At 43.5% G+C, this 17559-nt stretch overlaps 1 protein-coding gene across 1 annotated transcript in view; it reads right to left on the bottom strand.

Annotated features, from left to right (window-relative positions):
* Positions 1-481: 481 nt before the first annotated feature.
* LOC140727460 (stomatin-like) overlaps positions 482-17559 on the bottom strand; it is a 60660-nt gene continuing 43582 nt past the window's right edge. The window contains exons 6-8 of the mRNA XM_073044773.1: positions 17046-17249; positions 13446-13580; positions 482-1945 (exon numbers count right to left, since the gene is read on the bottom strand). Coding sequence (XP_072900874.1) covers positions 1757-1945; positions 13446-13580; positions 17046-17249 — 528 coding nt within the window. The 3' untranslated portion in view covers positions 482-1756. The remainder of the gene's footprint in view (positions 1946-13445; positions 13581-17045; positions 17250-17559) is intronic.

Here is a 17559-nt window from a genome sequence, read left to right as displayed (position 1 = left end):
AAATGTACCTGGAACTTTGACCTTGGATTCCGGAAGGCCTTTATAGAGTGAAGATATGTTTCAATTAGCTGGGGAGTCTAGGACCAGCAGACATAGCCTCAGTATAAAGTACATCCCTTTAGAACAGAGGTGAGGGAGGTAGGTCAGCCGGAAGGTGGTAAATCTGTGGGATTCATTGCCACGGACATCTGTGCCAGCCAAGTTGTTGGGTATATTTAAAGCAGAGGTTGATAGATTCTTGATTGGTAAGAAGGTTAAGGATTATGGGCAGAAGGTGGGAAAACAGGGTTGAAAAAGAATCAGGCATGATGGAATGGCAGAGTAGACTCAATGGGCTGAATGGCCCAATTCTACTTGTATGTCTTCCAGACTTTTGGAAAGGGGAATGAAAGATTGATGGAGCTGCAGGTGGAAGAATAAAGAGCTTTTCAAAAAAATGTTTGGAACTTTTTAATTGTCGTTTTAAAAAAACATAGTATTAAACAACCTTTAAAGAAAGCAGAAAATTTAACGTATAAGAACACAGCACAAGACACACCTCGGAACAGTAAATTCCACAAAACAGATTGTCAGGGCTTAAGTAGAGGCTGCGGTGGTTACAGAGACATGGCAAAAACTGAGAACGATTTTACAAGCTACTTGTGTTCTTCCTCCTTAACAATTGTCATAGTCACTCAGTTCTCCATAGACAACCGACAATTTCAGCACTCAGCTTTAGGTAGACGACTGGGTTCGAGGCATATAAACTGTGCTGGTGTGGGAGAGGCTGGGATATTCAGTTGCTCTCTTCATATACCCAATACTGTTTGTTGACAGTCCTAATGGCTGGATCAGTGCACAACACAGTTATGGTATGGAGAAGCATTGGACACACTGCTGCCGGTTGGGAGCTGGAGGCCCGGTGAAGAGAGGAGTCAGCCTTCAAGACACTGGAACCTCACTCAGTACACATCCCTCATTCACTGCAGGGGAAAGTGAGCATCCTTGGAAAAATTCAAGCAGTGAGAATCAGAGATTCTGCAGATTCTAGATTCTAGCAACACGCCAAATGTTGGAGGAACTCGGCAGGTCAGGCAGCATTTACGGAGGGGAGTAAACAGCCGATGATTCAGGCTGAGAACCCGAGAACTGCTTTTTCACTTCCATAGGTGCTGGGTCCCTCCAGTATTTTGTGTGTGTTGCTGAAGCAGAGAGAATCACTAAGATTCCCAGCTGAATGGAGACCTGTGGGTGGAGCCATGATATGATGGCCGGCGGGGGGAGGAGGGTGGGAGAGAGGGGGAAACAGAGGGGGAGACAGAGGGAGGGAGAGAGGGGAGAGAAAGAGTGAGAAGAGAGAGAGAGAGAGAGAGATTCCACCCCACCTTCTCTCTCTCACTTATTCACCAGTGCTCTGTTACCAGGTTTCCCTCACTTTCTTCCTTGTATGGGCTGAAGGACTGTGACCCAGGGTTGGGAGACTGAACTAAAAGGTTTGAAAACACCAATGTGTATAGAGTGGGCACAGAGAGCACAGCCATTTTCAAAAGCAGAGGTGCCCAGGATGTGCAACAGAAGTCAACTAATGAACGGCAGAACGTCGGGGACAATTGATGGATGCAAGTTGGCAAAATTCCATACCCAGCTTTTGCTGAAGGGTGGTTAGACTCTTCAAACCAAATGGCTGATGCTTTCCCAAAGCAAAGTCCACCAACACTGCATTCAACACTCCTGACAAATCTGCCTGGCCTTCCCTCAGCACCAGCTGCCACCCCACTCATTTCTTCACCAAGCCAGCCATGAGGTCGATGGGCACCGGGAAGAAGATGGTGGAGTTGTTTTCTGATGCCACCTCAGCCAGGGTCTGGAAGTAGCGGAGCTGCAAGGCCACAGGGTTCGTTGACATTACGGTGGCAGCATCCTTGAGGGAGTGGGAGGCCCTCACCTCTCCCTCAGCTGCAATTACCTGAGGGAATACATGGACACATTAACAACAAGACAGTCCGCCATGGCTGGTCCCAAATCTGGCTGTGAAAGGAGAATGGTTGGACACAGAACTAGCAACCCCATCCCGTAAAAACCCAGAGATAGAAAAATGCCAACAGAAGTTTCAAAGAGCTCATCCCTGGGAGAGGAAGGATCTTCACCTGGAAGATGAATGTATTTGTTTGGGGAAAGTGAAAGCCACGGAGCCGATCAACCTTCTATTGGCCCAGGACAGCAGATGTCAGTGGTGTACGCCCAGTAGGGGTGGTGGGCTTAACAGACAATAAGACTTGGGAGCAGAATTAGACCATTTGGTCCATTGAGTCTACTCCACCTTTCCATCATGGCTGATCCCTTTCTCCCCTCCTCAGCCCCACTCCACAGCTTTCTCCCCATAACCCTGGATGTCATGTCCAATCAAGAATCTATCAAGCTCTTCCTTAAATACACCCAACGACCTGGGCTCCACAGTTGCCTGTGGTATTAAATTTCTCAAATTCATCCCCCCCCCCCGCTAAAGAAATTTCTCCACATCTCTGTTTCAAATGGACAATCCTTTATCCTGAGGCTGTGCCCTCTTGTCCTAGACCCCCAGCATGGGAAACATCCTTTCCACATCTACTCTGTCTAGGCTTTTCAACATTCAAAAGGTTTCAATGAGATCCCCTCCTCATCCTTCTAAATTCCAGCGAGTACAGACCCAGAACCATCAAAAAGTTCCTTGTATGATAACACTTTCATTCCTGGAATCATCCTTGTGAACCTCCTCTGGACCCTCTCCAATGCCAGCGCATCTCTTCTGAGACGAGGAGCCCAAAACTACTCTCAGTACTCAAGGTGAGGCCTCACCAGTGCCTTATAAAGCCTCAGCATCACATCCCTGCTCTTGTATTCTAGACCTCTTGAAATGAATGCTAACATTGCATTTGCCTTCCTCACCACCAACTCAAACTGCAAGTTAACCTTTAGAGTGCTCTGCATAAAGACTCCCAAGTCCCTTTGCATCTCAGATTCCTGGATTTTCTCCCTTTTTAGAAAATAGTCTGCACATTTATTTCTACTATCAAAGTGAATGACCATGTATTTTCCAACATTGTATTTCATTTGCCACTTTCTTGCCCATTCTCCTAATCTGTCAAAGTCCTTCTGCATCCTACCTGTTTCCTCAACACTACCTGTCCCTCCACCAATCTTCATATCATCTGCAAACTTGGCAAACAAGCCACCTATTCCATCATCTAAATCATTGATATACAGCATAAAAAGAAACGGTCCCAACACCAACCTCAGTGGAACACTACTAGTCACTGGCAGCCAAGCACAAAAGGATCCTTTTATTCCCACTCGCTGCTTCCTACCAATCAAATAATGCACCAACGATGCTAGTAATTTTCCTGTAATACCATGGGCTCAACCCACAAAGATTCAGCATCTTCAGATCCTATGTCACATCTTTCTATTGATTTGATGCCATTCTTTACCAGCAGAGCCACACCACCCCCTCTGCCTACCTTCCTATCCCAACAATTCAACATGTAACCTTGGACATTCAGCTCCCAGCTACAACCATCCTTCACAATGATTCAGTGATGGCCACAACATCATACCCAACAATCTGTAAAAGTGGAACAAGATCATCCACCTTATTTCTTACAGTCCATGCATTGAGATATAACACTGTGAGTACTCTATTTGTTATGCTTTTTGATTCTGCATCTTTAAAGCACTGATATTCAACCTGCTGGCTGCAATTTTGTCCTATCATCCACCTATTACATAGAGTCCCGAAGGCTATGTTGCCTGCCTGGTGCCAGGGTTATGACCATATAACATATAACAATCACAGCACGGAAACAGGCCATTCCGGCCCTCCTAGTCCATGCCGAACTCTTAATCTCACCTAGTCCCACCTACCCGCACTCAGCCCATAACCCTCCACTCCTTTCCTGTCCATATACCTATCCAATTTTACCTTAAATGACACAACTGAACTGGCCTCTACTACTTCTACAGGAAGCTCATTCCACACAGCTATCACTCTCTGAGTAAAGAAATACCCCCTCGTGTTTCCCTTAAACTTTTGCCCCCTAACTCTCAAATCATGTCCTCTCGTTTGAATCTCCCCTATTCTCAATGGAAACAGCCTATTCACGTCAACTCTATCTATCCCTCTCAACATTTTAAATACCTTGATCAAATCCCCCCTCAACCTTCTACGCTCCAATGAATAGAGACCTAACTTGTTCAACCTTTCTCTGTAACTTAAGTGCTGAAACCCAGGTAACATCCTAGTAAATCGTCTCTGCACTCTCTCTAATTTATTGATATCTTTCCTATAATTCGGTGACCAGAACTGTACACAATATTCCAAATTTGGCCTTACCAATGCCTTGTATAATTTTAACATTACATCCCAACTTCTGTACTCAATGCTCTGATTTATAAAGGCCAGCGTTCCAAAAGCCTTCTTCACCACCCTATCTACATGAGACTCCACCTTCAGGGAACTATGCACTGTTATTCCTAGATCTCTCTGTTCCACTGCATTCCTCAATGCCCTACCATTTACCCTGTATGTTCTATTTGGATTATTCCTGCCAAAATGTAGAACCTCACACTTCTCAGCATTAAACTCCATCTGCCAACGTTCCGCCCATTCTTCTAACCGGCATAAATCTCCCTGCAAACTTTGAAAACTCACCTCATTATCCACAACACCTCCTACCTTAGTATCATCAGCATACTTACTAATCCAATTTACCACCCCATCATCCAGATCATTTATGTATATTACAAACAACATTGGGCCCAAAACAGATCCCTGAGGCACCCCGCTAGTCACCGGCCTCCATCCCGATAAACAATTATCCACCACTACTCTCTGGCATCTCCCATCTAGCCACTGTTGAATCCATTTTATTACTCCAGCATTAATACCTAATGACTGAACCTTCTTAACTAACCTTCCATGTGGAACTTTGTCAAAGGCCTTGCTGAAGTCCATATAGACTACATCCACTGCCTTACCCTCGTCAACATTCCTCGTAACTACTTCAAAAAATTCAATAAGGTTTGTCAAACATGACCTTCCACGCACAAATCCATGCTGGCTACTCCTAATCAGATCCTGTCTATCCAGATAATTATAAATACTATCTCTAAGAATACTTTCCATTAATTTACCCACCACTGATGTCAAACTGACAGGTCTATAATTGCCAGGCTTACTTCTAGAACCCTTTTTAAACAATGGAACCACATGAGCAATACGCCAATCCTCCGGCACAATCCCCGTTTCTAATGACATCTGAAAGATCTCCGTCAGAGCTCCTGCTATCTCTACACAAACTTCCCTCAAGGTCCTGGGGAATATCCGGTCAGGACCCGGAGATTTATCCACTTTTAAATTTCTTAAAAGCGCCAGTACTTCCACCTCTTTAATTGTCATAGGTTCCATAACTTCCTTACTTGTTTCCCACACCTTACACCATTCAATATCCTTCTCCTTAGTGAATACCGAAGAGAAGAAATCGTTCAAAATCTCTCCCATCTCCCTCGGCTCCACACATAGCTGACCACCCTGATTCTCTAAGGGACCAATTTTATCCCTCACTATCCTCTTGCTTTTAATATAACTGTAGAAGCCTTTCGGATTTACTTCCACCTTATTTGCCAAACCAAACTCGTAACTTCTTTTAGCTTTTCTAATCTCTTTCTTAAGTTTCCTTTTACATTCTTTATATTCCTCGAGCAATTCCTTTACTCCATGCTGCCTATATCTATTGTAGACATCCCTCTTTTTTTGAACCAAGTTTCTAATATCCCTTGAAAACCATGGCGCTTTCAAACCTTTAACCTTTCCTTTCAACCGAACAGGAACATAAAGATTCTGTACCCTCATAATTTCACCCTTAAATGACCTCCATTTCTCTATTACATCCTTCCCATAAAACAACTTGACCCAATCCACTCTCTCTAAATCCCTGCGCATCTCCTCAAAGTTAGCCTTTCTCCAATCAAAAATCTCAACTCTAGGTCCAGTCCTGTCCTTCTCCATAATTATATTGAAGCTAATGCTATTGTGATCACTGGACCCGAAGTGCTCCCCAACACATACATCTGTCAGCTGACCTATCGCATTCCCTAACAGGAGATCCAACACTGCCCCATCTCTAGTCGGTACTTCTATGTATTGTTGCAAAAAACTATCCTGCACACATTTCACAAACTCTAAACCATCCAGCCCTTTTACAGAATGAGCTTCCCAATCTATGTGTGGAAAATTAAAATCTCCCACAATCACCACCTTGTGTTTACTACAAATATCTGCTATCTCCTTACACATTTGCTCTTCCAACTCACGCTCCCCATTAGATGGCCTATAATACACTCCTATCAGTGTTACTACACCTTTCCCATTCCTCAATTCCACCCAAATAGACTCCCTAGAGGAGCTCTGTAATCTATCCTTCCAAAGCACCACCATAAGATTTTCTCGGACAAGCAATGCAACACCTCCTCCTCTGGCCCCTCCTACTCTATCACACCTGAAGCAACTAAATCCAGGAATATTTAGTTGCCAATCACACCCTTCCTGCAACCATGTTTCACTAATAGCTACCACATCATAATTCCAGGTATCAATCCACGCTTTAAGCTCATCCACCTTTCTTACAATGCTCCTGGCATTAAAATAGATACATTTAAGATACTCTCCACCTCCTCCTCTCTTTTCATCCCTAGCAATGCATTCAAATTTATTATCCTTTTCTTTCTTCTTCCCTACAACTTCGGGGTTAAGGACATCTCTTCTGGACTGGAGAGAAACTTGCAGTGGGAGGGGGAGGATCCAGTTGTCTTAGTACATGTCGGTACTAATGACATAGATAAGACAAGGAAGAAGGTTCTGTTACAGGAATATGAGCAGCTAGGGGTCAAATTAAAAAACAGAACCTCAAGGGTAATAATCTCTGGATTATTACCTGAGCCATGAGCAAATTTGGCTAGGTTAAATAAAATTAGGGAGTTAAACACATGGCTCAAAGACTGGCGTGGGAGAAGTGGGTTTTGCTTCTTGGGACACTGGCACCAGTACTGGGACAGGAGAGAACTGTTCCGGAGGGACGGGCTTCACCTGAACCGGGCTGGGGTTAGTGTCCTGGCGAATCATATAACTAGGGCTGCAGAGAGGTCTTTAAACTAACTAGTGGGGGGGAGGATTCTAGAGAGCAAATAATTAAAAAGACAATGGAGAAGGTAATGGATGTAGGTAAAAGTGGAGGAATAAAAAGACAGAGTGTGTCAGGAGGGGAAAGAATGTACGGAGATAAGCGTAAAGTTGTACAAAAGGAAAAGGTAGGAAATAAGTGTCAAACATATTTGAAAGTCCTTTATTTGAATGCACGTAGTATTAGGAATAAAATTGATGAGTTGACGGTACAAATAATTACGTATGGTTATGATATTGTGGCAATTACGGAAACATGGCTGCAGGGTGACCAGGACTGGGAATTAAACATACAAGGGTATTCGACAATTAGGAGAGACAGGCAAGAAGGAAAAGGAGGTGGGGTGGCTATGTTAATAAAGCAAGAAATCACTGCAATAAAGCGAAATGATATTGGCTCAAAGGATCAGGATAACGAAACAATTTGGGTAGAAATAAGAAATAGTAAAGGGAAAAAAGCAGTGGTGGGAGTAGTGGCCTCCAAACAGCTGTAACTCAGTTGGTCGGAGCATAAATCAGGAAATAGTTGGGGCTTGTAATAAGGGAACAGCTATAATTATGGGGGATTTTAACTTTCATATTGACTGGAATAATCAAGTCGGACATGGCAGCCTTGAAGAAGAGTTTATTGAGTGTATTCGGGATGGGTTCCTTGAACAATAAGTTACTGAGCCGACAAGGGGGCAAGCAGTCTTAGATCTGGTCCTGTGTAATGAGACAGGACTAATAAAAAATGTCCTAGTAAAGGATCCCCTTGGAATGAGTGACCATAACATGGTCGAATTCCATATTCAATTAGAGGATGAGAGGGTTGGATCTCAAACAAGCGTACTGAGCTTAAATAAAGGAGACTATGATGGTATGAGAGCGGAATTGCTTAAGATGGATTGGGAAAATAGATTAAAGGGTAGATCGGTACTTGATCAGTGGTGTATATTTAAGGAGTTATTTTACAACTATCAAGAAAAATATATTCCACTGAAGAAAAAAGGGTGTAAAAGAAAAAATAGTTATCCGTGGCTAAGTAAAGAAATAAAGCAAAGTATACGACTAAAAAGAAAGTTATATAAGGTAGCTAAATCTAGTGGGAAGATTGAAGATCGAGAAGCTTTTAAAGATCAGCAGCAAATAACAAAAAGATTGATTAAGAAGGGGAAGATAGATTATGAAAGTAAATTGGCGAAAAACATAAAAGCAGATAGTAAGAGTTTTTATAGTTACATAAAAAGAAAAAGGGTGGCTAAAGTAAATGTTGGTCCCCTAGAAGATGAGACCGGGAAATTAATGGTAGGGGACATGGAGATGGCGGAAACGCTGAACAAATATTTTGTATCCGTTTTTACAGTAGAGGACACTCAAAATATCCCAACACTGGATAAACAGGGGGCTCTAGGGGGAGAGAAGCTAACTACGATTCAAATCACCAAGGAAATGGTACTTGATAAATTAATGGGACTGAAGGTGGATAAATCCCCTGGACCGGATGGCTTGCATCCTAGGGTCTTAAGGAAAGTGGCGGTCGAGATTGTGGATGGACTCGGCAATGGTCCCGGCAGATTGGAAAAATGCTAATGTAACTCCTTTATTTAAAAAGGGCAATAGACAGAAGGCTGGGAATTATAGGCCAGTTAGCCTAACATCTGTGGTTGGCAAAATGTTGGAATTGATAATTAAGGAAACAGTAACAGGGCATTTGGATAAACATAGCTTAATAGGACAAAGTCAGCATGGTTTTACAAAAGGGAAGTCATGTTTGACAAATTTGTTGGAGTTCTTTGAGGACATAACATATAGGGTAGATAAAGGGGAACCAGTGGATGTGGTGTATTTGGACTTCCAAAAGGCATTTGACAAGGTGCCACACCAAAGATTATTACTTAAAGTAAAAAATCATGGGATTGGGGATAATATTCTGGCAAGGGTGGAGGATTGGCTTTCTAACAGAAAACAGAGAGTTGGGATAAATGGTTTATTCTCAGACTGGCAGTTGGTGACTAGTGGTGTTCCGCAGGGGTCGGTGTTGGGACCCCAACTCTTTACAATCTTTAATGATTTGGAGAAAGGGACTAAGTGCAACATATCGAAGTTTGCTGATGACACAAAGATGGGAGGGAGTGTAATGAGTGCGGAGGACATTGAAACCCTGCAGGGGGACATAGATAGGCTGAGTGATTGGGCAGACATTTGGCAGATGAAATATAATACTGACAAGTGTGAGGTCTTGCACTTTGGCAGGAAAAATAATAGAGCAAGTTATTATCTAAATGGAGAGAAACTGGAAAGTGCTTCTGTGCAAAGGGATCTGGGGGTCCTGGTGCAGGAAACACAAAAAGTTAGTATGCAAGTGCAGCAGGTAGTCAAGAAGGCCAATGGAATGCTGGCTTTTATTGCTAGGGGGATGGAGTATAAGAACAGGGAGGTCTTACTGCAGTTGTACCGGGTATTGGTGAGACCACACCTGGAGTACTGCGTGCAGTTCTGGTGTCCATATTTAAGAAAGGACATACTGGCTCTCGAGGCAGTGCAGAGAAGGTTCACTAGGTTAATTCCGGGGATGGGTGGGTTGATGTATGATGAGAGGTTGAATAGATTGGGACTCTATTCATTGGAGTTCCGAAGAATGAGAGGCGATCTTATTGAAACATATAAGATTGTGAAGGGGCTTGATTGGGTGGATGCGGGGAGAATGTTCCCAATGATGGGTGAAACTAGGACTAGGGGGCATAATCTTAAAATAAGGGGATGCCATTCCAGGACTGAGATGCGGAGAAATTTCTTCACTCAGAGGGTAGTGGGGCTGTGGAATTTACTGCCCCAGAGAGCTGTGGAAGCTACTACACTCAATAAATTCAAAATGGAGATAGACATTTTCCTGGATAAAAATGGCATTAGGGGATACGGTGAGCGAGCAGGTAAGTGGACATGAGGCTAGGTTTAGATCAGCCATGTGATCTCCTGGACCAGTTTTCAATAGCCTGGATAGAGAGGAATTTTCCAGATTTTTTCTCCTCAATTGGCAACTCGGTTTTTTTTCCCCGGGTGATCACATGGGTTTGGGCAGGATGAATAATAAAATAAAATGGGCGGCATGGTGTCCTGTTGGTTGGCAATGCTGCCTTGTGGGATTCGGTGAAAACTAGAGTTAAGATTGGATCAGCCATGATCTTGTTGAATGGCGGAGCAGGCTTGAGGAGCCGATTGGCCTACTCCTGCTCCTATCTCTTATGTTTTTATGTTCTTATGTATTCTTAACAGGCTGACTACACACTATCTTTGCTTTTTTACCATCCATCCTATCCTGAGTCCCTTCACTCCAGTTCCCATGCCCCTGCCAAATTAGTTTAAACCCTCCCCAGCAGCTCTAACAAACCTGCCCGTGAGAATATTGGTCCCCCTCGGGTTCAGGTGCAACCGAGTCCTTTTGAACAGGTCATACCTCCCCCAGAAGAGATCCCAATGATCCAAGAACCTGAAGCCCTGCCCCCTGCACCAGCTTCTCAGCCACGCATTTATCTGCCAAATCATCCTGTTTCTACCTTCACTTCTTAAAGAGCTGCAGGCAGGGATATCAGCAGAGCAGCAATGGTGTGCGTTTCTGGGAAAAATGAGGAAGGTGCAGGACATGTGTATTCCAAAAATGAAGAAATACTCAAAGGTAAAATAGTACAACCATGGCTGAGAAGGGAAGTCACATCTATGGTAAAAGCAAAAGAGAGGGCATATATCAAAGCTAAAATTAGATAGAGATTGGGAAGTTTTTAAAAACCTACAGAGAGCAACTAAAAAAATCATTAGAAGGGAAAAGATGAATAATGAAAGCAAGCTAGCAAATAATATCAAAGAAGATAGTAAAAATTTTTTCAAGTATGTTAAAAATAAAAGAAAAATGAGAGTGGATATAGGACTGCTAGAAAATGAGGTTGGAGAAATAATAATGGGGCACAAGGAGATGGCTGATGAACTAAATAAGTATTTTGCATCAGTCTTCACTGTGGAAGACACTAGCAGGATGCCTGATGTTGTAGTGTGTGAACGAAGAGAAGTGAGTGCAGTTACTATGACAAGAGAGAAGGTGCTCAAAAAGCTGAAAGACCTAAAAGTACATAAGTCACCTGGACCAGATGGACTGAAGGAGACAGCATTAGAGATTGTGGTGACATTAGAAATGATCTTTCAAAAATCATTGGACTCTGGCATGGTGCCAGAGGACTGGAAAATTACAAATGTCACTCCACTCTTTAAGAAAGGAGGAAGGCAGCAGAAAGGAAATTATAGACCAGTTAGCCTAACCAGTTCCCTCAGTGGTTGGGAAGATGTCAAAGTCAATTATTAAGTATGAGGTGATGGAGTACTTGGTGACACAAGACAAGATAGTATAAAGTCAGCATGGTTTCCTTCAGGAAAAATGCTGCCTGACAAACCTGTTGGAATTCTTTGAGAAGATTACAAGTAGGATAGATAAAGGAGATGCAGTGGATGTTGTATTCGTACTTGGACTTTCAGAAGGCTTTTGACAAGGTGCCACACATGAGGCTGCCTACCAAGTTAAGAGCCCATAGTATTACAGGAAAGTGACTAAGTTGGTTAGAGCATTGACTGATGGGTAGGAAGCAGTGAGTGGGAATAAAATCTCCCATGACTATCATAACATTGCCCTCCCACACAGCCTGTATAGAGCAATGGAGCTGTACAGCAGAGAAACAGGCCCTTCTGCCCATCACATCTATGTCAACCTTTTTGCTCATATATGCTAATTCCATTTGACCACTTTAGGACCATATCAATAAGTTGATAAAGTGGTTAAGAAGGCGTGTGGTGTCTTGGCCTTTTAGTCAGGGGATTGAGTTCAAGAGCCATAAGGTAATGTTGCAGCTCTATAATATTGAAATATTATGTTCAGTTCCGGTCACCTCATTATAGGAATAATGTGGGTTTTAGAGAGGGTGCAGAGAAGATTCACCAGGATGCTGCCTGGATTAGAGAGCATGTCTCAGAAGGTCATGTTGAGTGAGCTAAGGCTGGGTTGTTGGTGCTGCAATATTGTTATGCTAACCACTACACTACCGTGCAGTGATGAAATGTTTCTTTATCAGAAGCAGATAAAGAAACAGAACCAGGAGCAACAGTACATTACATTTCATCAAGATCTTGTGCAACCATCTCCACACATCTGCATAAGCCTCGTTGTTTCACAATGTAAGAGGCAATTCGGCCCATTGAGTAAATGCTGGTTCTCAGGGGATTCCCGATAGTCTCATTTGCCCGACTAATCTCCCTGTGACTCACTCTCCTTCATGCACCCAACAACCCTGCACTCATTCTCCTGCCATCTACACACAGATGATCTATCAACTCATACTTAGGACAGGGAGGAAACAGGAGCAGCCGGGAGAAACACGTGTGAGAGGGCAGGGCTAGATTATTCTATGAGTAGGTTAAAGGGTCAGCATAACATTGTGGACCAAAAGGCCTGTACTGTGCTGTAATGTTCTATGTTCTGTGCTCTATGTTCTGAGTTCTAGTCTCACTTACTAGTGCAAACAACTTTCCTTCCTCTTTCTTATCTAACCCTTTCAATTAAGCCAGCACTGTGTGGTGATGAGACCCCAGGCAGACATGCCCAGTGAAGGGATTGGATAATGTGCCCAGGATTAACATATGAGGAGCGTTTGATGGCTCTGGGCTGTCATCACTGGAGTTTAGAAGAATGAGGGGGGATCTCATTGAAACCTATCGAACAGTGGAAGGCCTACATTGAGTGAACATGGAGAGAATGTTTCCGACCGTGGGGAGCACAGCTCAGAGATGAAGGACATCCCTTTAGAGCAGAGATGAGGAGTAATTTCTTTAGCCAGAGGGTAGTGAATCTGTGGAATTTGTTGCCACAGACGTCTGTGGAGGCTGAGTCATTGTGTAGATTTACAGTGGAGGTTGACAGGTTCTTGATTAGTAAGGGCATCAGGGGCCATATGGAGAAAGCAAGAGAATGGGATTGGGAGGGATAGTAATTCAGCCACGACTCATTGGGCTGAATGCCTAATTATATTCCTGTATCTTATGGTCTTATGATCTCTATAACACTCGACTTCTGGCTGATTTATGGTTCAAAGGCGTTGGGGTTTCAGGAGGAGAGTCACTCACTGCAACACACACAGTCTCCCATCGGAGACCAATCATCCTGTTGCCAGTACACTCACACCAATCCTGCTCCAATGTCCTATAGTCTTATGGTCTAATGCCTGAGCACACTCACCTTTGCCCTGGCATCCCTCACAGCTTCAGCCTCTGCAGCCATCATTCTCTGCAGTCCCACCGGCAGCTTCACGTCCTTGAATTCCACACGCTCCACCTTGATGCCCCACTCCTTCGATGCTTCGAATAAGAGATCCTGAGGTAAGGGCAAAGCATTCATTTCGGGGAGGGGGGAGCCATGTGTTCTCCCCAGCCATTGGCCCAAGTGACAACAGCAACGGTGAGATGTTAAATTGAGAACTACACTCAATGGCCACTTTATTAGGTACACCTGTACACCTGCTCGTTTATGCAAATATCTAATCAGCCAAACACGTGGCAGCAACTCAATGCACAAAAACATGCAGAGCTGGTCAAAAGGTTCAGTTATTGTTCTGACCAAACATTAAAATGGGGAAGAAATGTGAACTGAGTGACTTTGACCGTGGAATGGTTGTTGGTGCCAGAAGGCGTGGTTTGGGTATCTCAGAAACTGCTGATCTCCTGGGATTTTCACACACAACAGTCTCTAGAGTTTACAGAGAATGGTGTGAAAAACAAACATACATCCATTGAGTGGCAGTTCTGGACCTGCGTTATTCGGAAAGATTGAATGGAGTACGACTTTATTCCCTGAATCATAGGTGATTGGGGGGAGATTTGATAGAGGTACTGTTGCAAGAAAAATGTTTGTGAACCCTTTGCAATGACTTGGTTTTCTGCATTAATTACTCATAAAATGTGGTCTGATTGTCATCTAAGTCACAATAATAGACAAACACAGTCTGCCTGAACTAATAACACTCAAACAATTCTACCTCTCCTCATCATTACTGAGTACACTTAAATAATCACAGTCCAGATTCAAAAAAGTACGTGAGCCTTTGGGGTAATGTCTTCTACAAAAGCTATTTAGAGTCAGGTGTTGAGATTGGAGGTGTGGGCTGTAGAGATGTCCTGCCCTATAAAAAAGACACACAAAATCAGGTTACAACAACACACACAAAATGCTGGTGGAATGCAGCAGGCCAGGCAGCATTGATAGGGAGAAGTGCTGTCGACGTTTCGGGCTGAGACCCTTCGTCAGGACTAACCAAAAGGAAAGATAGTAAGAGATTTGAAAGTAGTGGGGAGAGGGGGAAATGCGAAATGATAGGAGAAGACCGGAGGGGGTGGGATGAAGCTAAGAGCTGGAAAGGTGATACAGAGCTGGAGAAGGGAAAGGATCATGGGACAGGAGGCCTCGGGAGAAAGAAAGGGGGGGGAAGCACCAGAGGGAGATGGAGAACAGGCAAACAACTAAATATGTCAGGGATGGGGTAAGAAGGGGAGGAGGGGCATTAACGGAAGTTAGAGAAGTCAATGTTCATGCCATCGGGTTGGAGGCTACCCAGCCGGTATATAAGGTGTTGTTGCTCCAACCTGAGTTTGGATTCATTTTGACAATAGAGGAGGCCATGGATAGACATATCAGAATGGGAATGGGACGTGGAATTAAAATGTGTGGCCACTGGGAGATCCTGCTTTTTCTGGCAGACCGAGCGTAGGTGTTCAGCGAAACGATCTCCCAGTCTGCGTCGGGTCTCACCAATATATAAAAGGCCACACCGGGAGCACCGGACGCAGTATACCACACCAGCCGACTCACAGGTGAAGTGTCGCCTCACCTGGAAGGACTGTCTGGGGCCCTGAATAGTGGTGAGGGAGGAAGTGTAAGGGCAGGTGTAGCACTTGTTCTGCTTACAAGGATAAGTGCCAGGAGGGAGATCGGTGGGAAGGGATGGGGGGGACGAGTGTACAAGGGAGTCGCGTAGGGAGCGATCCCTGCGAAAAGCAGAAAAAGGGGGGGAGGGAAAAATGTGTTTGGTAGTGGGATCCCGTTGGAGGTGGCGGAAGTTATGGAGAATTACACGTTGGAATTATAAGTTAGAATTATACAAAGTCAGGTTACTGTGTTTCTCAAGAAAGATCTGTTTATGTACACCATGCCACGATCAAAACAACTTTCAGAGGAACTTAGAAGAAGAACTGTAGAGATGCATGAAACTGGAAAAGGCTACAAAAGCATTTCTAAAGACCTGAGTGTTCATCGGCCCACAGTAAGAGAAATTGTCTCCAAATGGAGGAAATTCAGTACTGTAGCCACTCTCTGTAGGAGTGGACATCCTGCAAAGATCACAACAAGAGCACAACGTGCAATGCTGAAGGAGGTGAAAAACAACCCAAAGGTAACAGCAAAAGACTTGTAGAAATCTCCAGAACTTGTTAAACTCTGTGTTCATGTGTCCACTATAAGAAAAGCATGAAACAAGAGTTGTGTCCTTGGAAGGATACCAAGGAGGAAACCACTGCTCTTCAGAAAAAAAAAATTGCTGCATGATACAAGTTTGCAAAGACCACCTGGATGTTTCACAACACTTCTGGGACAATATTCTATGGATATATGAGTCAAAAGTTTAACTTCATGGCAGAAATGCACACTGCTTTGTTTGGAGGGAAAAGGGCATTGCACACCAACACCAAAACCCCATCCCAACAGTGAAGCATGGTGGAAGGAGCAATATGGTTCTGGGCTGCTTTGCCGCCTCGGGACCTAGACAGCTTGCAATCATTGAGGGAACAATGAATTCAAAATTGTATCAAGACATTTTACAGCATAGCGGTCCGTCACCTGAAGCTTAATAGAAGTTGTATGATGCGACAAGACAATGATACAGAACACATAAGTAAATCAATAACAGAATGGTTTAAAAAGAAGAAAATTTGTGTTCTGAAATGGTCAACTATGAGTCCAGATCTTAATCCAATTGAGATGCTGTGGCATGACCTGAAAAGGGTTGTTCATGCAAGATATCCCAGAAATACTGACGAACTGAAACAGTTTTATATGGAAGAATGTCTAAAATTCCTCCAAGATGATGTGCAGGATGATCAACAGTTACTGAAAACACTTGGTTGAAGTTATTGCTATACAAGGGAGTCACACCAGTTACTGAAAGCAAAAGTTTACGTACTTTTTCCAACAAATACATGTAATATTGGAATGTTTTTCTTAATAAATAAATGAACAAATATAATTTTTGTGTTATTTATTTAATTGGGTTCTCTTTATCTAGTTTTAGGACTTAATTGAAGATCTAATCACATTTTAGGTCAGAAATAGAGAAAATGCTAAAAGGTTCACAAACTTTCTAGCATCCCTGTATACAAAATTATAAGGGGTTTATTTAGGGTAAATGAAAGCAGGCTTTTATACACTGAGGTTGGGTGAGACTAGAACTAGAGGTCATTGGGTTAAGGGCAAAAGATGACATGTTTAAGGGGAAGATAAGATGGAACTTCTTCGCTCAGTGGAAGTAGTGGATGTGGGTTCGATTACAATATTTAAGTTTGGATAAATACGTGGATGGGAGGGGTATGAAGGGCTATGGTCCAGGTGTAGGCCAATAGGATTAAGCAGAGCAACAGTTTGACATGGACTAAAGGGTCTGTTTCTGTGCGTGGTGTTCTATAACTCTATGACAGACGGTGTGTTATGTGTTAGTGGTATGTCAAGGGCTGAGGGTGAGGTGAATTTTCTTTGCCTGGGTTGGTAGCTTGGTGCACTTTGCTCAGAACATACCTCCATCTGCTGCGCCATGTTCTCCCGCTCGGATACAATGTCCGACAGGTTTCTGGTGCCCAGTATGTTGCGCAGGGTCGTCTGAGCTAGCAGGTGAGTAACATTTGAAACATTATTCACTCTAGTGACTGACCTCACAGGATCGAAGATGCGATAGTAGACAATAGCATCCACCATAACTGCCACAGAGTCTTTCGACAAGACCTGCAATCAGAAACAAATCAGAATTGAATCTGAATTAGAATCACAGCCAGTTTCAGAACCAGAACAAGAATCATAATCAGGTCTTGAAGGTGTCCTCAGTGGTGGGGAGGCTAGTGCCCATGATGGAGTTTACAACCCTCTGCAGCTTTTTCCGATCCAGTGCAGTGGCCCCTCCGTACCAGACTGTGATGCAACCGGTCAGAATGGTCTCCATGGTTCTTCTGTAGAAATTTGTTAGTATCTTCGGTGACATACCAAACCTCCTCAAATTCCTAATGAAATATAGTCGCTGACATGCCTTATTTGTGAT

This window comes from Hemitrygon akajei, chromosome 5 (assembly GCF_048418815.1).
Source record: "Hemitrygon akajei chromosome 5, sHemAka1.3, whole genome shotgun sequence".
NCBI classification, from domain to species: Eukaryota; Metazoa; Chordata; class Chondrichthyes; order Myliobatiformes; family Dasyatidae; genus Hemitrygon; species Hemitrygon akajei.
The sequence above is the reverse complement of the archived record's forward strand: the minus strand, read 5'-3'. Positions and strand labels throughout refer to the sequence as shown.